We start from the raw sequence: 24,126 nt of genomic DNA, 5'->3' as shown, positions 1-24,126 counted from the left end.
TACTCATATGAGACGTAGTTTAAGCAAGCAAAGGATACAACTCAGTAGAAGGACTAAAAAAGATGTAAGTACTTCGGAATTTTTTTTTCTTCCCTTCCCTTTTTTTGCTTTTGGGGTGCGGCTTTTTCTTTCATTTTCTTTTTGCACCTCTTTGCCTTTTTCTTACTGATTTTTTTAATAGAAGAAAGTGCCACAAGAATTGTACATGTACAGCCAACATAGACTCTTAAACTTTTCTCCACGTGCGTAGGTGGAAAATTTTGCTGCTGTTTTTGTTTTTTTTGGCACAACTTGGTACTAACTAGAAACAGCCCTTGGAACCTTTTTGTTCACATATTTGCATGAACGCACACAATAGAACCAAAGTGTGAGACACCACAACACAGAGACACAACTTGACTCAAGCTGGACTCAACAAACCTAGACACGGCAAACACAATGACAACGGAGGGACTAAAATTCAGTGAAGCAATCTGAAAATAAAAAATTGCAATGGCACAAAGGGTGATAGGACAGCGATAAACAATACTGTTTATGTATGGCTTTTCGTGGACTCTAGGTAAGTGAAACACAAAATGAATTTAAAGAGGGGAAAAACAATGTAATACCTCACGGCAAACCCAGAATCTGATACCAATTGATAGCGCCAAGCATGGCGATCTTCCGAGAGGTATGGTAATTTCGATTTGTGGAACACTCGACTCAGGATCAAGGCTTGTAACCAGCAAGGATTCGAAACCCACCACCGTTACACCGTTGCTCCAAACGTGATCAACCGAGCACAACCCAATTGAATTTTCTGCAAGCGAATCGATGTACACAAGCAAGAACGATAAGAACGCAATCTGAAATTGCAGATGTAAATAAGGAAAAATAGGATAATAAAAGGTTCATGCTCTAAACATGAAAGGACTAATCGCCACGGTCGAGTAGAACAAGAACAGGGCCCCGGATCACTTGAAAAGGACTAATCGACACAGTTACAATGAACAATTCAGTTTCTCGATGAAAACTAAACTCAAACAAAACCCCAAACCCTAATGATTCAGCGGCTCCTGATTATATGCGGTTTAGGGTGTGCATAACACACTGGACACGTCCCTAATGGACCCAAAAGATGGTGTCGCAACACCTTGACAAATTCTGGACGTCCACATGTTTTGACGATTCCTGTCGACTCTGATGGAATTTGGGCCTGAAACTAGTTCCATTGCAAGCTCTACGAAATTATCCTTCCATGCATATAAACAACGTCCAAATTAGACTCTGTATGCGGCCTGGGCATCATTTTTAGTGCGTGCTGCTACTGAACTCCGAGATGGACTCAAACATGATTTGGGCCTCCGCGACTCGAACTGGATAAGCTTCGGGCCTCCATCTCGATTTGAAAATCCATACTAGTCTCTTTGATCTCTATGCCATTCTCCAAGCATGGTCGTATGCACGGAGGTCATGTCCTCACATGCTACAAATAAGATTTCTAGCGTCACATGCATATCGTCAATTGCTTTCCCGCAGCTACAGATCATCTGGAGCCGACACTACACACGTGTACCTCTATTCCCTTTACATGCGTCGTGACTTCCAAAACTATAATAATCTAAATACAATATATGGTATGATGACCCAGCTGAATCAGTGTCTATACGAGTGACTCAAACATATCTGCAATCGTCATGAGTAATCATCATGTAGCAGACATATTAAATCAAATTGAAACAAGGAATAGGGACGAGGCACAGTCGCTTCTCTTATCTTTACCGTTATCTTTCTGTGTTCACAGTGGCCTATAATTTTGCCTATTTTTTCAGACTTGTAGGAGGACTCATAAATCATATTCAGAGTCACGTAGATACATCTACGACAGTGTGATCCGAATTAAAACTACAGACAATTTCTTTAGGTTCAGCCAAGTGCCCGTGACGGCTTATGTAGGAATAGATCTTTATTATATTATTACACGAGGTCCCACGAGTAGACAACCATAAAGCTAATTGAGCTTGTCATCGTCCGATGCGAAGAACTGCAGCAGCTTGGTTGACAACTCCGGGAACACACGAGTTGGACGGTAGTCTTTGTTGAGGCAAACGAAGCTGCCCACCGCTTTTAAAACTACCTGCATGACATGCATACGATGAATCAATGATCGAGGCGTGCATGGGGCGACTGATCCATATTACTCTCTTAAGCCATAAATAAATGTCGTTTTGGTCTTATCCGTAGTCAATCATACCATTCGTTCTAAGATTTTAAAGCAAATTATTTTTATATGCTGAGTTTAGATATTTAAAAATAATATGAGTAGATATATCTATGTTGTTTTATAAAATTATACATTTTGACCATTTATAATATTTTTTTGTAAAAAGTATTAGTCAAGATTATCATAGCTACAAAAATGGCACTAGTACCGGGCGGCAAGCGCCATTAGTACCGGCTGCCGCAACCGGTACCAACTGGACGTAGACGAATGCCTCTTTTTCTGGTAGTGTATGTTTTGACGATGGTGCATCAAAATCTACAATATCACTTATTTATGCCTCGAGGGAGCTTAAATATACTTACATTACGATTTGGCAGCGTTTCTATAAAATACTCTGCAAATATCCGTACACCCTTGATTTCGACTGGCCTCATCATTACCACAAACTTGTCTTTATCCTAGAAATTATGCACTTCAAATGTGTTAATCCGTTATGATCAAAATGGTAAAATATAATTGAACAGGCTAATCTCTCATCTACGAATAAACATACCTTCAGAGGTGCAAAATACTTGAGGTTTAACTCTGACGTTGCCAAAGCACAGCCCCTGGATGCTAGCGAATCTGTGCTGAAACCGAGGCCCGCAAGCAGCATTTCTCGGCCTGTTTTATGAAGATCAATCACGGTATATGAAGGAAGGAAAATGACAGAACTTGGGCTAGCACGGTATATACACTACCCTATGTTTGAGACTTATAAGTGCCAACCTTTATCGATGTAACTAGCATAGATGGCATTATTGACAACTCCATATTTGTCAAGATCACAATCACGTACAGTCATCTCCACTTCGAAATATTTGTCCAACCTATATTGCAATAAAAACCAAATATAAATAAGCAGAATTAGTGGTTTGGTTCGGAAGAAAACATGTAAGTGAAAATGGTATGTTACTATTGAAATGTATGCAATAGCCGGTTGACCTCAAAATCCAAAATCGATCAGGAAAGACGTAGAGTACACTTATACACCAATACCCACCTCACATGGAGGCTACCTCGTACTTTAGATATGAAATAGGAGTGGCCAATAACTGTTTTAATAAATTGTAGAATTCGAATTTGGGACCTTCAGCTTGGATTGCATATTAAAAGAATAAGCTAACGGAGGAAAAAGGCCTTGTTTGCGTTCTTATCTAGCGGATATCTGAGCACTATCCCCACTCCATTCGAGGGGTGGGTCGAATCCTACCAATGCAAGAGAAGTGGGAGAACCTTAATTTTCTCTCTGTATCTAGGATGGCATGAAGCGGACGACAGAGTTTGGGGGCAGCACGCAGGGCCCTCCGTCCACCAAGATGTGCCGTCTGGCCAGGAAAGGCGACCTGGCAGCGGCCGGAGCGAGGTAATGCTCGCGCTGTTATAACGCTCACCAAGTGAGGAATTGCCTGTTTGGCGTTTGCAGGTAGCTGATTACAAGTCTGAGGCATATTGAACTACTGCTATATTGTGCAGGACCAGCAGCTCGCTATTGCCTTTCTGCTGTGCTCACCTGTCCTAATATAGGCACAAGAGCGCGATCAGGCTCGTACAGCGCGGTGGTTAGCTGTGGCATCATGATTAGCAATGCTGACGCATGCATGAGCACCAGTCATTCGGTGGAAACAATATGTATGTCCAAACAAGTAAACAAAGCACTACATAACATAATGAAATGTGTAAGAGAAAAATATATACTGTACCATTTACTGTACTATAAACAAAGCTTCTTCATGGAAGAGATGTTCACGTGGTTTTGAGAGAATATCTAAACTACAGTTTTTGGCCAGACTGCAGTTTACATAACAATAAAATCTGTGTAACCAAACGATCAAAAGTGTTCAAGACCAAAGTATCCAATTGTCGATTCATGTATTCATGCACGCCCAATTTTGTGGAATGCTACAGTATATATAGAGAGAGAGAGTGACAACACAGCACTCAAATAAGGGCATATATCTGGTCCAAATGTGCTAAAAGTTGGAAATTTGAAAATTCTTTGAAAAAAAGTACTTTAAATTTTGTTTTTTTAAAAAACTTGGCACATCCACAGTCTATTCGTAGATATACTTTTTCAAATTCACAAAATTTAAGATTCAAATATTTCTAGATTAATTTATACAAAAATAACAAAATTTGGGTTCTTCTGCACGTACTAAATGAAAAATTGTGTCTTCTAGTACAAAAGAGACCAATATTTAACATTTTTGTACGAAATAACCTATAAAGATTCTGGATCTTAACTTTTGCAACTTGTCGTAACATGAACTATAGATGTGCCAACTTTCAACATTTTTTAAACTTTAAAGTACATTTTTGAATATCAAAACTATCTCAAATGAAAAAGTTGTCAGCTATGAAGTTGTAGATCCTATCAAATACTACAACTTTGATGTTGACATTGTTTCCATCTGACGTTATTTGATTGCAGAAATTATATTAAATATTTGGGCACCTAAACTGTCACAAATGAAAAAGTTGTCACCAATAAAGTATTAGATATCATTCACCTCTACAATTTTGATAAAAAGTTTGTCTTCTTCCCATTTCATATGTAAAAGATAAAGTTTTCCATGCGGATGGGCTTTCCAGTACTGCCGTTCATGTCATGAGTCTGCAAATTATCACTTCCAGCAAATGTTACATCCCGGTGGTGAAACCACCAGTTTGAATCACGAGCCAGTGGCGATAATCATTTTCATCACCAGTTCCAACATCCACTACACCCACATACTTTCGAACCAGCGGTGAAAACATTTAACAAGCAGTTTTTTATGAACCAGCAGTGGAAATGGCATTGCAAAAATGTTTCTGTAATAGTAAATACAATACTCAGCATAATAATGTATTCAAAACGCTACATGAGGCAAACATTAATTCCCCCCACAAATTTTTCATTGAAGCTTTCATATTAGTGTCTGGTGCATATCAAGAAGAAAGAAATGGCCAAATCTTTGAAGCGAAAGTCCCTAGAACATATATAGCTTCATGGAAGACCCTTTCCGAAGGAAATTATCCTGCACTTACACGTGATGAAGATAAAATCATCCTCCCCTTCATTTTTGTTTATATTAAATAATCACCCTTTGGGTTTTTTTTCTCGCAACGATTTGGTAACAAACTATATTAGGAAAAGACATATGATTAGATTAGTTATGAGGTCAAAGAAGTTAGTGTCAAGAGTTTCTGGATATAAATAGAGATGATGGACTGGTAAAGTGGTTGTGCGTTACGATAAATGATGATAATAGTACTTTGAATAAGGAAAATGGCTTAGACAAGGGAATCTTTTATCATTACAAAAAATGATGGCTAAGGTTACCAAACAAAGGTTTAATCGAAGCCTCGATGCCTATTTGTAAGGGAGATATCGTGTACCTTTAATATGCTGATGCTACGTTTTGTTTTCCCTACAGTGATATTGAGATAACTACTAACATTTAATGGAAGATGTCTTGTTTTGAACAGTTATGAAGTGTGACCATCAACCACAATAAAAGAGACCTCATGCCTATAGGGCTAGATTGGGAAGGGGCTCATTAGCCAGTTTCCTTTCAGGGGGTGCTCCTTTGCATTCTTGAAAACTTTGAAAAGATATTCAACAAATAGTCAACAAAATCATAAATGTGTAAACACAGTTATTTCTGATGTTGGTTGTCATACTATCAATGCGGCAGTAGAGAGAAGTAAAGGATAAATAGCCATTAATATATCTTATGTTATCACGGAAATGTCTGGCATTAGAAGAATCTGATCTTGACCAGGCCGCATGAGTTCAGGTGGTGTATTTTGGATGGGCAAACTAATCTTTCCCTCATGGCAACAGTTACCTTTGACTCATCCTCAATCTTCTTGGCATTGCAAAATTCACAATTTTTGACAATCTTCAGCATGCATGTGGGTACTTTGGTGTATGTTGCTATGGACATGGTCGTACAGATCTAGGAAGCTAGGACCCTTATCAAAGGCACTGTTGTCCTCTAAATTGATCTTGATGTCCATGCCACCTCCTCATTTGCACAATTTTATCTCCAAGGGGTCAGACAAAGATTTACAAGATGATGGAAACAGATGCAAACCAATAAAAGTTCCTTGACCAAACATTTAGTATTCCTCATTCACATTATCTATAAATTAATATGGTATCATCACCACCTTCATTGACTGTATTGCAGGTAGTGTAGTGGTGGCCTCTTGTGAGATAGAAGAAGGATTTTCAGACAATAAGCATGCTCGGTTTAAAATTAACTTTTGCAATTTGTCATAACACGAACTATGGATGTGCCAAATTTCAACATTTTTGAAATTTTAAAGTATGTTTTGAAAGAATTTTTAAATTTTCAACTTTTAGCCTATTTTCAATTTGCCATGTCCCCATCAAATAAAGGTCAATGCTATTCCTTGATCACCAGAAAACGGCCTCTTTTTCATGAGACGAAGAATAGCAATCAAATAATGGGAGGTTCATTTTGAAGAGTGTAGTGTCAGCTCATAAAATTATTCATGGGGCTACTAGCTAGAAGTAAAAGTAGGGCATTCGTGCAAAATTTGGGTTAAATATAAGGGGTGTGTTCGGTGTAGCTTGCTGCAGCTGCTGCACCAAACCAGGAAGAAGCAACTGTAACAAATACTTGGTCTTTTTGCCGCCACAGCCAAAGCTGCTGCAAAAAATGGGAATGAACAGGCTAAAGCATAGTTTGAGATGAAGCAATGCTGATCTAGAGCTCCAGTTATAACGTAAAAATTGATACTGAATTTGTTGCCCCTTTCATTATGTATGGCATGTGTGTCAATGGCACATGGGACCATTTGAATCAATGGCATGGGGGCCAGAGCATCAAATGAAGGAAGCACATTTTAATTAGGGAGAGCCAATATATATGCACAAGGCTCAATTATAAATGGTCAGTTGCTTGAATTAATGGGAATAAATGACATACTACATGTTTTTGAATGTTCAAACTGTGTCACAAGTTGGTTCTTTATTGGAATTCAATCATGTTCCCACACAAAGCTCACCGCCAGCTCGAAACCCCTATCACATTTCTTCAAAAAAAAAGAAACCCCCATCACCGTTGGTTTTGGGCTTTGCTAGTGAAAAGTCGGCAGAGATTTCCAGGGCCACGCGGTGTATTATGTATTATACCAAAAACTACATAGAAAATATACAATGATAGAAAAATATTTCATTTACCCAAGCAACCACTGCTTGATTAGCAATCGCAACATTGAATTGCCGTGTATTATGAATTATACCCAAAACCTACATACAAAATATATAATAATAGAAAATATTTCATTTACCTAAGCACCCACCGCTTGATTTGCAATCAAAACATTGAACCCCTGACCTCTTGGGTTGCGTTACACCCCCTGCAAACCACTACACCACACAATCATTTGACTAGTAAAGAGATATTGTCCTGTATTAACCTTTTAGAATCATATACTGATTTAATATTTGGATATCACAACTATCTCAAATGAAAAAGTTGTGAACTATGAAGTTGTAGATCCCGTTAAATACTATAACTTTGATGTTGACACTGTTTCCATCTAAGGTTATTTGATTGCAGAAATTAGATTAAGTATTTGGGGATCTAAACCATAAGAATTGAAAAAATTGTCACCAATAAAGTTTTAGATCTCATCCACCTCTACAATTTTGATAGAAAGTTTGTCTTCTTCCGATTTCATATGTAAAACATAAATTTTTCCATGTGGATGGGCTTTTTAGTACTGCCGTTCAAGTCATGAATCGGCAATGAAAATGAATGATCGCTTCCAGCTAAGGTTACATACTGGTGGTGAAACCACCGGTTTGAATCACGAGTCAGCGGTGATAATCATTTTCACAACAAGTTCCGACATCGACTACACCCACCTACATTTGAACTGGCGCTGAAAACATTTAACAAGTAGTTTATCATGACCAGTTGTGAAAATGGCATTGCAAAAATATTTTCTGTAGTACTGAATACAATACTCAGCATAATAATATATTCAAAACGCTGCATGAGGCAAACATTAATTCCCCCCACATATTTTTCATTGAAGTTTTCATATTACTATCTGGTGTATAGCAAAAGGAAAGAAATGGCCAAATCTTTGAAGTGAAAGTCCTAGAACTAATATAGCTTTGTGGAAAGCCCTTTCCAAAGGAAATTATCCTGCACTTACACATGACGAAAAAAATCATCCTCCCCTTCATTTTCTTGTTTATATTAAATGATCACCCTTTGGGTTTTTTTTTCCTCGCAATGATTTGGTAATAACAAGTGTATTAGGAAAAGACATATGATTAGGTTAGTTGGGAGGTCGAAGAAGTTAGTGTCAAGAGGTTCCGGTTATAAATAGAGAGGATGGATTGGTAAAGTGGTTGTACATTACGATAAATAATGGGAATAGTACTTTAAATAAGGAAAATGTCATAGACCTGGAGAATCTTTTATCACATCTTTTGCTTAACGTAGTTCCATAAGTGTTCACAAAAAATGATGGCTAAGGTTGCCAAATAATGGTTTAATCGAAGCCTGGATGCCTAATTGGGAGGGACACATTATATGCCGCCTTTGATATGCTCATGACACGATATGTTTCCCTACAGTGATATTGAGAAAACTGATTATTAATATATCTTATGTTATCACGGAATTGTAGCATCAAAAGAATCTGATCTTGACCAGAGCCTCATGAGTTCAGGTGGTGTATTTTGGATGGACAAACTAATGTTTCTCGCACGACAACAGTTACTTCTTTGCATCGCAAAATTCACAATTTTTTGACAATCTTCACCATGCATATGGGTACTTTGGTGTATGTTGCTATAGACATGGTTGTACAGATATGGGACGCTAGGACCCTATCAAAGGAACTGTCCTCCACTAATGCCAGACAGCCGTTCTGTTTCCCGTGCTTGTAGATGTCGCATCCGAAACAGTCCAGACTTAAAAAGCAAACACCAACATCAACGTTCCGCACAACCATAATACTTTTATCAAGTGAAAGGGAGTCCATTACTAAACCGCCAACCAAAAGAGGTGAACAACTCCATCGCCGCCGTGTCAAGCACATGGTACCCACATTGAATGAAGGGTCTTTCTTCCTCATTTTGCAATAGCGGCAAAAAATGGGTCCAATGCGTCCCTCTAAACACCACCTGCAAAGAAGAAAAAGCTTGTACTCTGTTAAAAACCTCAACATTTCAATTGAGCCAAATTGCCCAAAGGAAAGCACAAACACCAACTAAGGCCTGATAACGCTTCAAACGTGGTATTATAGGTGAGTACCATATGACCTTAGCATGAACGTTCTTCCTGGGACGCTCCCCCTCGACATCCTCAGAATCATCTTTTCTAATCTTGTAACGTAATGCACCACATACGGAGCATACATCCAAATTCTCGTACTCATCACCACGGTAGTGGATGCTGTCATTGAGACATGCATATATCTTCTGTACCTCCAATCCTAGAGGGCAAACATGTTGTTTGGCTTCGTATGTTGTGCTAGGCAATTCGTTGTTCTTAGAAATCATTTTTTTAAGTTTCAGCAATTCACCAAATCTCTTGTTGGATACACCATGGGTTGCATTCCATTGTAGCAACTCCAGGGTGGTGCCAAGCTTCTTCAATCCATCTTCGCAGCCTAGATATAACAACTTGCAATGGTCCTCTAACATCAGCTGGAACTTCATCCTCTCTTTTTCACTCTCACAATCTTCCCGGGCACCGCGCAATGCCTGCCAAAGATCGTCAGTGGGATCATTTTCTATCGCCTCTGCTTCAGGCTTTTCCATGGTAGTACATCGTCAAAGGTACCGAATCCAGCATGGCCAAAAAAGTGGATGTCACAATCAACTTCTTCATTGTCTTCCTTCCCTTTTTCTCTGTGCTTGGTCCAACAGATGTATTTGGGCATAAAACTATGAGAAAAATGTGCTATGAAGGGTTCTTACAAAGGAGTAATCCTTCTTGTTTTGGCAATTTACGCGCGGGCAGCATATGAAACCATTCTGCTAGTTTGCCTCGGCTACATCAAAAAATAATGCAGGCCATCAATAAACTCATGGGTATGTCAGTTAGCTTTGGACATCCATTGTCAGTCCATCTGCATTGTTTTCAAAAAATAAAACTAATTTCACAAATAAAATTCTCATATGCATATATAGTTCAAATGCATAGATTTCATTACACGTATCAATAAATTAAGCTTCACCAAATGAATAAATTCTCATAATTAAAATAACATGAATAATTAAAAGATCTACATAATCCATTACAGAACATGATAAAATTAAACAGTACAGATTAAATTACAGGATAATAGGATACATGCTAATACCAACTACTCACAGGGCCAAATACAAAGATATGAAATGCTTTCTTAATCTAACGATGAATGGTACTGCTAACAAGTGCAAGATGCTCCTCAGGGCGGAACTCAAGGGGTGCGCTTCAGATTATTGCGTATCGACGCCTGAGCGGACGCACGGCGCGCCAGGACCGTGGGGTTCGGCCGGCGGCACCGCCGCGTTTGCCCGCGCGCCGCTGAGCATGGGGAGCCAGTGACAAGCCTGTAGCGGCCGACCGCAGCTCGCCGCCGGGTGTCGGGAAGCAAGCAGCGAATCAGACGTTGGCCGTCCGGCCACATGGGCGGCGGTGGATCTGCACTTCGATTCCGCAAAGGGGCTTCATTCGGCTCGGCTCAGCGGCGCGTGGCTAGGTGCGGGGGAGCCGGCGCACGTGGGCAGCCGCGGCCGGCGGGCATCCTCTAGTGGCGGCGCGGGCGCTCTCCGGTGGGCAGCCTCCCGGTTGCCAGAGTGCATTCTCCGGTGGCGGCGCGGGCGTTCTCCGACCGGCGACGTGCGCAGGGGGAGGCGAAGTGGGGCCATCGGGGTTGGAGGCGGGGATCTGGATGTGGGGATGGAGACGGCGGCGGCGCGAGGGAGGGAGGGGTGGATTTGGGCGTGGGAAAAGAGAACGGGTGAAAAGAAAAAAGAAAAAAAAGGAGCGCCTAGTTCGAACCGCGGGCAATGGTCGGCATCGCGCGAGGGGAGCAGTGGGGTGGGTTGCGTTGAAGCCCGACGTGAGGCTTCAACGCGCTTTGAATGGTCTGATTTGATAGGGCTGCAATCTACACCGTTTATTTTGATGTGTGGGATTTTTTGGGTAACTTTTTTCAGTAGTCGTAGAATGGTTCTCTCAGCGGGTGACAGATCGCAGGTGGACGTAGCAAATTTTTCATCCATCCTTTGGTGGATGGATATATATATACCGTGCTAGCCAAGTTCTGTCGTTTTCCTTCCTTTACATACCGTGACTGATCTTCATAAATTAGGACGAGAAGTGCTGCTTGCGAGCCTTGGTATCAGCACAGATTTGATACTATCCAGGGGCTCTGCTTTGGCAACGTTATGGATAAACCTCAAGTATTTTCCACCTCAGAGGGTACGTTTATTTAGTTGTTGGTGAGAGATTAGCCCGTTCAATTATATTTTACCATTTTGATCATAACGGATTAACACATTTGAAGTGCATCATTTTTAGGATGAAGCCAAGTTTGTGGTAATGATAAGGGTAGTCGAATCAAGGGTGCACGGGTATTTGCAGAGCATTTCATAGAAAAGCTGCCAGATCGTAATGTAAGTATATTTAAGCTCCCTCGAGTCGTAAATAAGTGATATTGTTGATTTTGATGCACGATCGTCAAAACATAAACTTGAGTAATACTTTTTACTACAAAATATTATAAATAGTCAAAATGTACACTTTTATAAAACAACATAGATATATCTACTCATATTATTTTTAAATATCTAATCTCAACGAATGGTATGACTGACTACGGTTAAGACCAAAACGCCATTTATTTATGGCTTCGTCCGCCTCAACAAAGAGTACCGTCCAACTTGTGTGTTCCCGGAGATATATATCAACCAAGCTGCTGCAGTTTTTCTCATCGGACCATGACAAGCTCAATTAGCTTTATGGTATTCTATTCGTGGGATCTCATGTAATAATATAATAAAGATCTATTCCATATATAAGCCGTCACGGGCACTTGCTTGAACCTAAAGAACACTGCTAGAAAACTTGACATCAGTACCAAGCGGGAACCCCCGGTTATTACCGGTCACCCGCCCGGTACCATGCCATTTAGTACCGGTCAAAACGCTCGGTACTAAAGGGGCGATTTAGTACCGGTCAGTAACACCGACAGGTACTAAACGATTTTGTACCCAAAAAATAAAGAAAAAAATGAGGAACAGCTGGGAGCCTCCCGCACACACACATCATCGCAAGTCACAAGTCACGCAAATTTCAGGCGTAATTTGTGCGTGCGCGATTCCTGGGATTCGATCTCACGACCTCCAGCCTTGCGCAAATTTTTAAAACTAGTATCTCTCTATTTATTTCCCGGTATGTCGACATTGTTTCCAGCTAAGGTTATGTGATTGCAGAAATTATATTAAATATTTGGGCATCTAAACTGTCACAAATGAAAAGGTTGTCAATAATAAAGTTTTAGATCTGGTCAATCTCTACAATTTTGATAAAATATTTGTCTTCTTCTGATTTCATATGTAAAAGATAATTTTTTCCATGCGGTTTCAATGAAAATGAATTATCACTTCGAGCTAAGGTTACATACCGATGGTGTCGGTCTGAAACACGAGTCGGTGGTGATAATCATTTTCACCACCAGTTCCAACATCCACTACACCCCCACCTACCTTTGAACCGGCGGAGAAATCTTTTAACAAGTGGTTTTTGACGACCAGCGGTGAAAATGGCATTGCAAAAATATTTTCTATAATAATGAATAGAATACTCAGCATAATAATGTATTCAAAACCCTGCATGAGGCAAACAATAATCCCCCCCCCCCCACCAGATTTTTCATTGAAGTTTTCATATTACTGTCTCATGCATATCGAAAGGAAGAAATGGCCAAATCCTTGAAGTGAAAGTCCCTAGAACATATATAACTTCGTGGAGAGCCCTTTCCCAAGGAAATTATCCTGCACTTGCACATGGATGAAGAAAAAAATCATCCTCCCCTTGTTTTTCTTGTTTATATTAAATGATCACCCTTTGGGTGTTTTTTTTCTCACAACGTTTTGGTAAAAAAAAACTATATTATGAAAAGTTATACGATTAGGTTTGTTGGGCGGTCGAAGATGTTAGGGTCAAGAGGTTCCGGTTATAAATAGGGAGGATGGATTGAAAAAGTGGTTGTGCGTTATGATGAGATATATTAGTTAGCAGGTAGTCTAATGGTTTAATACGATGATATGTGCGTTATGATATGATGAGATATATTAGTTAGTTAGTAGGTGCCTACGGCTTCAAGGGGCACCAGGCACGGCCGCACGGGTGGAGAGGAAGGTTGGCCAGGCTTCGCTCGGGACCTCGACTTGCATGCTCACGTGTGCTATCTGGACTCAGGTCGGATGGTGCTGGGCACTGGTTGGGCCTAGAGACAGGTGGACCGGGTCGTGCACGAGCGTGGCCCACGAGGACTCGCGGAGCCCACCTGATTGGAGTGCTGTGCGGGGAGTCCGAGCTCTCCCCGTGCACGGTTGGGCCCTGAACAAAAAGAAAAGAGGGAAACAAGAAGATGACATGTGGGGCTATGACATCGGACAGGTTAGGAGAGGAGGGATAAGCTGGCCACTATGCTGAGGAAGAAAGAGGCAAACAAGAGGTGCAGAGAGAGAGGTGTAAAGAGTGAAGCAAAAAGATTGGCAGGGTAAGGGAGATTGGGTTGAGTCTAGGATTCGGAAAACGATAAAATCAAGTTACAGTCCTGTTTCGAACTGATTCGATTGTGAAGCGAGATTAAAGAAGAACTTGACGGGGCATAATAAGTTGAATCCAGTCCAGGAATATAAAGAGAATAGGATTTGAGTAGCTCAGAATATATTTTTAGATTTAAAACAAATCTAGATAAATCTTTTAATCTAAAAAAAGTACCCAAAAAGTTTGAAAGTAATTCCAAGGAAAATCTTGGAGATAGTTTGGGACACGAGGAGTCCAAATAAAATACTAGCTTCCACTAAATGGATTTAACTCTAAGGAAAAGTGAGAATAAATGACAAAAAATTCTGGAAAGTTCTCGAAATATTAAGAAGATGGATAATTTTATTCGAAAAGATATTCACAACCCAAAATTGAAATTTTGGGGTGTGACAAGTACTCTACAAAGGCCTCAGCCACCATGAACATCCACATTTCTATTTTGGGGTGTGACAAGTACTGTACAAAGGCCTCAGCCACCATGAACATCCACATTTCTATTGTCACCATGGTTCTTTCAGCCACCATAATCGTCATCGTAATATGCTCACGACCTCCAGCCTCGCGCAGCCCTTCCTTACCAGCCCACCTATGCACAACATGTGATTGGGTGGGAGATGCATTCCTTTTGAAGTAACCTGTGGATGACCATTTAGTACTGGGCCAAAACATCGGCCGGTACTAAATGTCGCATTTTAGTACCAGGCCACGCTACGGCCCGGTACTAAGTAGCAAAATTATATTACCTAACATTTTCTTTAAAAAATCAAATTTCAACAGGCCGGGCCGTCCGCCCCCACAGGCCGGATCATCGTCCGGTCAAGATGTTCGGACATCCGAAACATCTGCATGTATGTCCCAATGGCAGACGGGACATACATGCAGATGTTTCGGATGTCCGAACATCTTGATCGGCGGACGGTCCGGCCTATGGGGGCGGACAATCCGCCGGCTAACGTTCAAACGGGCAGCTCTTTTCGGACGTCCGAACTTACATGCAGACGTTTCGGATGTCTGAACGTCTTGACCGGTGGACGGTCCGCCCATTGGGAGCGGACGGTCTGCCACCTATGGGGGGTTCGGCCAGCCTACTTCTGGGCCGAAATTTGGTCAGTGATTCCCTGCCATGGTTAGTTCTCAAAATATATGGTGCAAGCTATTATTTGAACAAAATTTAAATTTAAATATTTAAAACAAGTATCTCTCTATTTATTTCCCGATATGTCGACATAGTTTCCATCTAAGGTTATTTGATTGCATAAATTATATTAAATATTTGGGCATCTAAACTGTCACAAATGAAAAGGTTGTCAACAATAAAGCTTTAGATCTGATCGATCTCTACAATTTTGATAAAATGTTTGTCTTCTTCCGATTTCATATGTAAAAGATAATTTTTTCCATGTGGTTTCAATGAAAATGAATTATCACTTCGAGCTAAGGTTACATACGGATGGTGAAACCATCGGTTTGAAACACGAGTCGGCGGTGATAATCATTTTCACCAGTGGTTTCAACATCCACTACACCCCCACCTACGTTTGAACCGGCAGAGAAATCTTTTAACAAGTCGGTTTTGACGAACCGGCGGTGAAAATGGCATTGCAAAAATATTTTCTGTAATAATGAATAGAATACTCAGCATAATAATGTATTCAAAACGCTGCATGAGGCAAACAATAATCCCCCCCCCCCCGATTTGTCATTGTAGTTTTCATATTACTGCAAAAGGAAGAAATGGCCAAATCCTTGAAGTGAAAGTCCCTAGAATATATAGCTTCGTGGAAGACCCTTTCCGAAGGAAATTATCCTGCACTTACACATGGATGAAGAAAAAAATCATCCTGTCCTTCTTTTTCTTGTTTATATTAAATGATCACCTTTTGGGTGTTTTTTTTCTCACAACGTTTTGCTAAAAAAACTATAGTATGAAAAGACATATGATTAGGTTTGTTGGGAGGTCGAAGATGTTAGTGTCAAGAGGTTCCGGTTATAAATAGAGAGGATGGATTGATAAAGTGGGTGTGCGTTATGATGAGATATAGTAGGTAGTAGGTAGTCTAATGGTTTAATACGATGATATGGCGAGAGAAAATGTTTGCTATCGTTCATGTACAGTTCTGCTGAGCCAAGGTTGCGGGTTGCCTTGTGTCTTTAAATATCGGAAACGATTGCTTGCTTTTCTCAGTGCCATTCATCTTCACTTCCACAGATATAGAGTTCAGCATATATTGTATATATTCGACACGCGGTGACCCATTATATCACTCAAAGTACTCTACAAAGGCCTCAACCACCATGAACATCCACGTTTCTATTGTCATCATGGTTCTTTCAGCCACCGTAATCGTCATCGTTACCAATACCGAGCATGCCACCCTGCCTATGACACTTGGCAGCCTCCAACCCATCCAACTCTTGCTGGTGGCATGTCTCCTTGCTGGTGTGGTCCTTCTTGCCGGTGTGGCCGGTGTATACATGAAGAACCACCCCGTAGCATATACCTCGTTGACTATGCCTGCTATTATGCCGGCCCAACCTGTCGTCTCCCCATTTCCAGTTTCATAGAGCATTGCAAGCTCATGCCATCATTCTATGATGATCGTCACTACTACAATAAAGGTTTGTAGGGGCGGGTAAAAACGTATTTTAGGGGCAGGTAGAAAATCCATGGCTAGTTCTCGCTGCTAAAAATACCCTTTTTTCAGGGACGGAAAACGAACCTGCCCCTAAAAATCCATTTCTAGGGGCGCGCCACCCCCTCAACCGCCTCTGGAAATGCATTTGTAGGGGCGGTCCACAAGCCCACCCGCCCCTACAAATGATTTTCCCGCCAATAATTTTTCAAATTTGAAAGTTTCAATTATGTTTTCCGCTATTTTTTGCAATTTGCCACCAAATCAATTCATTCAATGTAGTAGGCGATCCAAACATAGAATATATTCAGTAAATAAAAATTCTTAAGCATACAAAATTAAATTATATGAAAACTAAACATCATTACAGTACAAATTGTTAAAGTGTATATTGAATACATGTTTTTCTCCTAATCCTCCCTAGGACCGCTACTTGTGGTGGCACGGTGTTGTTGGTTCTCCCATTCACGAAGCCCAATGTATATATCTTCGATTGCCAAATCTTGTACTTCATGGAAAAATTTGCCCCTCGCATTGACCACTTCATGCATAATGAAACAACACAAATCGTCGACTACATTTAGAAGTTGTTTCTCGTGGAGCTGGCTACCGTATTCTTCAGGATGAATCTGCAATTATGGAAATTATGGTAAAATTATGCAAGTGTTAGTGATAGTAAAAAAAATGTGTAGACATATGTATATAACCCTAATAAAGAGTAGCCCCTTACACGTTCTGGATCTGTAGTATATCTCCCTTGCTACCTCATATTCTTGCACATGTAGTACCCAGAGTACACCGAACCTGTGGGTTGCTTGTGGCACGGGAATCTTGTGCGCAAAGTCATTTCAATAGGTTTGTCGGCAGGATGAGCTCCTCCTTTACGAATGTAGAACTTGTAAGCCCTGTTTTAAAATGAATGAAAAAATAAATGAAAGTTAATTTATATATGTATATTTCTTTAGAGAAATAAACATGATGTGCATGGGAAAGATAAAAAGAAATTCACTCACAATTATATAATTTTTAAGAATTCTTCGTAACGCTTGGTTGACCAATCCAAGGTGTCGAAAACTAGAATTTTTCCGAGCTTTGGTTGTATAAGGAAAGCAATCCAGTGATTTCTGAGGAAAAAATATTATGTACATTTTGTAGGCATGGATCGGAGCAATGGTTTATTATGAAGTGGTCGATATTAGACTTACTGGATGTGGTATGGAGCATATATGACATCCATGTCTTCCCATCGCGTCATCATAAGCGATATGTAGGCCGCAACATTTGTGATGGTCTCATCATGAAATTTTTTTCGTTCCTTTTGTTTTTCAATCTTGGTTGGAAATGACTTTAGGTAGTCATCAGTGTCCGGCATCCATTTTGGCGAGGCGTGCGCAGCCTCGCAAATCGTAGCAGGGTCAAGGTATCGAACCTTTTTATTTATAATAATGGCATCATATGTTTGCATCCTATAGATAATAATGTATGACAATTACATATTTATGCACATAACATAGTTCTTTATGCGGTAATACAAAATGAATTAGTATCATGAGCACTTACATGCACCAGAGTCGAACCATTTCAATACCAAGTTGTTGGTGATGGAACATGTGTTGTATATATGCAAAATCGAACATGATATCAAAGATTCCGGGCCCCTTAGGTCCGAAAACATCCGGATGGTGCAGAGCATATATGGTTTTAAGGCCAAGTATACATGCCCTCTTGTACCAATGATGAAGCCTCCGCATATAAGGAGGACAATCCCTTAGTGCCCAGTCCGGTAGCAAGTCCTTTCCATACACAAACTTTAAAGGAGCATCCTCCAAGTCTTGAATTTCATCAACCCCAATTGACAATTTGAATTCCGTGTCAGTGCATGGCGTAGAAAAGCCGGATAGTCTGCTGCCACTAGAACTTGCTAGATTATCCTTGGACTTAGCCTTCTTAGACTTTGCATCAGACTTTATATTTGTGGTGTGCCATCTATTAACGATCTCTGACCCTTCTTTGTCCTTTTGGTATGGTCGCAGCATTCGAGGCAGCAATGATCGAGCAATCGAAGTCAGGTTCAGTGATCGAGTCTGTGGTGCATGTAGTGATGGCTCTTGTGTTGGTGATACTCTGGCCTGTGGTGATGGCTCTCGTGGTTGTGGTGATACAGGGGCATGTGGGGATGGCTATCATGATTGTGGTGATACGGGGCTTGTGGGGATGGCTGTTGCGGTGGTGGTGATACGGGGCCTTGTGGGGATGGTTGTTGTGGTGTTGGTGACACGTCGGCCTGAGGGGATGGCTCTTGTTGTGGTGGCGATACGGGGCCTTTGTGGGGGTGGTTGTTGTGGTGGTGGTGATACGTCGGCCTGAGGGGATGAGTGTTGGGAAATTGGAGCCGCTGGTGATGGGGTGGGCCTGAGGTGTTGGCTCTCGTGAAAATGGAGCAGCTGGTGATGCCTCTTGTGGTTCTGTTGATGGCAGGGCCTGAGTAGCCAAAGGTACCTGATCAACCAGTAAGATATCTCGTTTATGTCATTGGATGGTGGTACCAACACATTCTCCAAGGCAACTCTTTCCATCTGCAGTGGGGAAATCTATCTCGTTATCCTCAAAGCTTGATTTTAAGAGTTGCTCTACTTGTACGCATGCATATCTGATGGGGATCGGTTTTCCCTCAAATAAACCCCTAGCCGGATGCACCTGGGCCTTGGCTACTTCCTTTGTCTTTCCAGCCCTACCGACCGGATATAGCAACAAGCAAGGAGTAATAGTCATTATGGTATCCACCGGGTACTGCTGAGCTGTGGGGGCACATGCCGACCGGATATAGCAACACTACTCTGTGCACATGCCGAACTTGGTTGGCCAAGTACTGGTGGGGGCATGACCACCATCTGTTGCTGCCCCACCTCTTGGGAGACAGGAATCATAAGTCGGCCCGACTGCTGCTGCTCCGCAAGAGTTGCAAAAAAATAAATCCTTGAACCTTGCTTCCATTGCACTCCCTGCTGCTGCCACAATTTCTTCGTTATAGTGGTCATGGCTCCTATACCTAGCCCTGTCCTTGTCGAACCCATCTCTGATGCTCAACTTAGAGGACATACCTCTAACACGGCCTCCATGCTCTTTAGACCCAATGGCTGTACTGAGCACATCCACCTCCCTATTGGGTTTGAACTCTCCTTTTTTTTTGTAGTTTGACAAGTTTTAACATTCTTTCTGCCACTACTTCCGTCTCGGGTTGATCAAATTTTGGTTTGCCTTCAACTATCTTTGGCTTTCTCGCTTCAAGCCACTGCCATCCATGGTCGTCCAATCCATCATAAGGGTCGGGTTGGCCGGCAGCTATTGCCGCCTCTCTTTGACGCCTCCACTGGTCGATCTTCCTTTGGTACCCACCTAGCCCAAGACAGACTTTATGTATGTTGCTCTTTGCTAATTTAGTCTGCTTCTGGCTTAGGGCTACAACTTCTTCTGTGGTCTTCTGCCGAACAAACTCTTCCATTGTGCTGGTGTGATGTCCCCATAATCTGCGAATGGCGTTCCACCCTTCTGGACATACCGTGTATTCAGTTCGCTCTTCCACCGGCGGAATGTTTCACCCAGCATCTTCAGAGCATAACGCCTAACTTGTTCTCTAGTTCCTCTAGGAAGAATAAAAGTTCTGCTCAACATTTGCCACATCGCTTCAACAAGGGGCCAACTTGGGATCGTTGGATCCAAAACCATCTTTGTCCTTATTATAGCACCGATAGCATTCCAAAACTTTGCAACAATCTACGGAGGTTCTATGGGCTCTCCTGCCATGCTAATTACATTAACAGTAAATTGCCTTTCGGGGTACTGGTTTCTGCCTCGCTGACCCTGTTTCCTTTTGTTTTGTACGTTAGAGGCTGTACTTGCATGTTCGGGGCCCGAGCTTTCATTGTCTTCCTCTATGGGGCTAGGGGCTTGGCGTCGGCACTTACCCCTTCCTATCCGCGCCTGCATGGTTCACGATTCATCAAGTCCTAATGCGTAGTCTATGAAAATGTATAGAATTGCTTCATTGTAATTTGTTGTGTTTTCATTACCTGCTTTTCTGGTTCATAATCCAGATCAAGCGCCTCCATTGAACGATGTTCTCTTTGCAGAAATGGGTGTGGATCGAGCGGATCCTGCCACCTGCCGTCCACCCAAGCCCCTTGTCTAACCCTAGGGCCACCCTCGTCCCCACTTTCAGACTTATCCGTCGCGGATTGGACATCGACGTCGGCTTGGGTCTCCAACTCCATTTGGGATGCAATTTTTCGAAGCTTGTTTTGCATCTCTACGTCATCCCTTCGAGGGGAGGATGACAACGCGGGATCCATCTATGACTTCTACACAGATCACGACGAACATTTCACATTTAATATATAATTGCTTGAATAGAAATGCTATAAATGCAGATTTCATAAGTACAATATGATTCAATATTACTACAAATATATATATATATATATATAAAGTACAATATGATTCAAATTACAATTAAACCATAAATGAGAAATGCAACAGAATATATATAAAGTATACGCCATTCAAATTACAATACTTGAAAAAAAAGAAATAAATAATATTAGAGTGTACATTACAATATCATGAGCATATGGCTTTCAAATTACAATTATCTTGAATAGAAATAATACAAATGCACATTATACAAATATCATGAATAGAAATAATTACAATTATTTCTGGAAAACCCTAAACCCTAAACAGGGGCTGCCAGCTGGGCCCCACTGGTCAGTGAGAGGCCCAGCCCAGCCCCAGCTCCCGCACACCATGGGCATGGCCATGGCCACAGCTAGGCACGACGACGGCGGAGTTCGGCCGGTGCAGGGCAGGGAGGCAAGGCGGCGGTGGGGCGGCGGTAGGGGCGGCCCGCGACGGGGGCGTGCGGCAGTGAGCAGCTGCGGCTGCGCCCTGATGGCGGCGGAGTAAGAACCCAGGGGGAATGGGTTGTGGAGGAAGAGGAGGTTACGGGGAAGCTCACTACGGGCTCGATTTGACGGAGGGCGGCCGGAGAACGTAGATCGACGAACGGGCGGCACTCCGGCGGAGGAGCACAGGTGGCTTCGGCGGCGCAAGCCCCGATTCGGCTGGGGTAGGGCTCGACCGAGTTCGGGGAGGGGAGGAGGACCCCGAGCGTGAGGAAGAAGAGCAGGCCCACGGTCGGTGAGGGGGCCGCTGCGCGGAAGGCGCTGCCGGTCGAGGAGGGGTCGCCACGGGTAGGCTCCAAGGCGCAGGGAGGGAGGTGCGGCCGCGGATGCTTCGGCGCCGGCGGGGATGCGTGGCGGCGGTGTAGGCAGCTGGCGCAGCGGTGGGGCGGGCAGGAGGCGCGGCGATGGGGGAGAGGCACGAAAAATTTCGGCAGCCTGGCGGCGTCCCGCTCGCTCGATCCGAAAATGTTTCTAAGTCCCGGCGGGGAGGGTATTTATATAGAACCATTTGTTGGGGCGGGCCGAGGCGCCACCTGCCCCTACAAATCAATTTCTAGGGGCGGGTGGCCCGCCCCTAAAAATTGTTTTCCATTTATGGCTGAAAATTGTAATAATACAAATAAAATAGTAAAATAAATAATAAAATTGTGAAAATTTTACTATAGAGTTATTGTCACTTGTGTAACATAAGAAAAATATCGAAGACACATTTCAGTGAATATATTAAATAGAAGTGTTGAAACAACAAAGTATGGCTATGTCATACTTACATCTCATATAACTTAAGGCAAAATTTGTGTTTTGAACACTAAACATGTTGAATTATATTGCTTATATTTTTCATGTGTTCTACAGCTCACTAATTGGCAATGGTAAAAATTTCAATTTTTTTTGAAATGTTTTGCAGCTCCTTTTGAATTAAAAGAATTACCCAAATTATTTTGAAAATAATTTGTAGGGGCGGGCCGGGGCGCCACCCGCCCCTACAAATTATTTTCTATTTATGGATGAAAATTGTAATAATGCAAATAAAATAGAAAAACAAATAAAAAAATTGTGAAAATTTTACTATAGAGTTATTGTCACTTGTGTAACATAAGAAAAATATCTAAAGCACATTTTAGTGAATATATTAAATAGAAGTGTTGAAACAACAAAGTATGGCAATGTCATACTTACATCCCATATAACTTAAGGCAAAATTTGTGTTTTGAACACCCTTGAACACTAAACATGTTGAATTATATTGATTATATTTTTCATGTGTTCTACAGCTCACTAATTGGCAATGGTAAAAATTTCAATTTTTTTTAAATGTTTTGAAGCTCCTTTTGAATTAAAAGAATTACCCGAATTATTTTGAAAACAATTTGTAGGGGCAGGCCGGGGCGCCACCCGCCCCTACAAATTGTTTTCTATTTATGGTTGAAAATTGTAATAATGTAAATAAAATAGTAAAACAAATAAAAAAATTGTGAAAAATTTACTATAGAGTTATTGTCACTTGTGTAACATAAGAAAAATATCTAAAACACATTTCAGTGAATATATTAAATAGAAGTGTTGAAACAACAAAGTATGGCTATGCCGTACTTACATCTCATATAACTTAAGGCAAACTTTGTGTTTTCAACACTAAACATGTTGAATTGTATTGATTATATTTTTCAAGTGTTCTACAGCTCACTAATTGGCAATGGTAAAAATTTCAAATTTTTTTGAAATGTTTTGCATCTCCTTTTGAATTAAAAGAATTACCGGAATTATTTTGAAAACAATTTGCAGGGGCGGACAGGGGCGCCACCCGCCCCTACAAATCGATTTCTAGGGATGGGTGTGGGGCTGGCCCGCCCCTACAAACTGTTTTCAAAAAATATTCCTGTAATTATTTTAATCCAAAGAAATAGCAAAACACATGATAAAATAGTCTTATGTCACACTACTATCCCATACATTTTAAGGCTAACTTTGATTCATAATTTCATAAACAACAATCTCAATATATAATACAAAACTAGGCTAATGTTTGAACAATTGTATTACCATAAACAAATTACAATCACTTTCACACATTAATACAAGAATGCACGATATATATAAGCGGTAACAATTCTCGATTCACCATCTTTGCGCACCCAAGGCTTCTCATCTTTTCTGATGCCCGCTTCTATAATTTTAATCTTCTGTGGAAGGTCTGTGAAGAGGTTCATTTGATCATACTGATTGTATTCTTCCACATCATCGATTCCCTCAACTCCTATGATATCTTGTTTTCCAGGGACAACAACATGTTTTGTCTTCTTTGCGGGATCAGCTACGTAGAGCACCTGTGCGACTTGTGAAGCAAGTACCCATTGGTCATCTTTATATCCAATATCGGTCGTCTTTATATCCAATATTGTGGAGGTCTACAACCGTGAGTCCATATCCATCCACCTCAACACCTTTCGGATGTCTGACCCAACGACACCGAAAGACCGAGATTT

The 24,126-nt window shown here is 41.4% G+C and overlaps 1 protein-coding gene and 1 long non-coding RNA gene across 12 annotated transcripts; both read left to right on the top strand.

Moving 5' to 3' along the window:
* Nucleotides 1–16,214: 16,214 nt before the first annotated feature.
* LOC120639922 lies at nt 16,215–19,390 on the top strand. Of its 11 annotated transcripts, none has more exons than XR_005661732.1 (4): nt 16,497–17,892; nt 18,031–18,099; nt 18,713–18,748; nt 18,844–19,390. XR_005661732.1 is itself a non-coding variant. In XM_039915839.1 (3 exons), the coding sequence occupies exons 1-3, from the start codon at nt 16,473–16,475 to the stop codon at nt 19,044–19,046; spliced, it is 432 nt and encodes a 143-aa protein (XP_039771773.1). In that variant the 5' UTR covers nt 16,215–16,472; the 3' UTR covers nt 19,047–19,390. The 11 variants fall into 11 exon arrangements, 1 of the variants encoding a protein (XP_039771773.1); XR_005661731.1 differs by having other exon boundaries at nt 16,497–17,946; XM_039915839.1 differs by lacking the exon at nt 18,031–18,099 and having other exon boundaries at nt 16,215–16,665.
* Nucleotides 19,391–19,510: 120 nt separating this feature from the next.
* On the top strand, nt 19,511–21,188 carry LOC120639923. Its single transcript, XR_005661736.1, has 2 exons — nt 19,511–20,708; nt 20,810–21,188. It is a non-coding gene; the product is annotated as an uncharacterized LOC120639923 (long non-coding RNA).
* Nucleotides 21,189–24,126: the final 2,938 nt, after the last annotated feature.

Source organism: Panicum virgatum, chromosome 7K (assembly GCF_016808335.1).
Source record: "Panicum virgatum strain AP13 chromosome 7K, P.virgatum_v5, whole genome shotgun sequence".
Taxonomy (NCBI): Eukaryota; Viridiplantae; Streptophyta; class Magnoliopsida; order Poales; family Poaceae; genus Panicum; species Panicum virgatum.
This window is presented reverse-complemented; position numbering and strand designations above follow the sequence as displayed.

Excerpts from the sequence above, each read along its gene's own strand:
- LOC120639922 (XM_039915839.1), top strand. The coding sequence starts at position 16,473 with ATGTCTCCTTGCTGGTGTGGTCCTTCTTGCCGGTGTGGCCGGTGTATA. Across the intron at positions 16,666-18,712 it reads TCGTCACTACTACAATAAAG|CATTCGAGGCAGCAATGATC; the intron begins GTTTGTAGGGGC and ends GTATGGTCGCAG. Across the intron at positions 18,749-18,843 it reads GATCGAGCAATCGAAGTCAG|GGGCATGTGGGGATGGCTAT; the intron begins GTTCAGTGATCG and ends GTGGTGATACAG.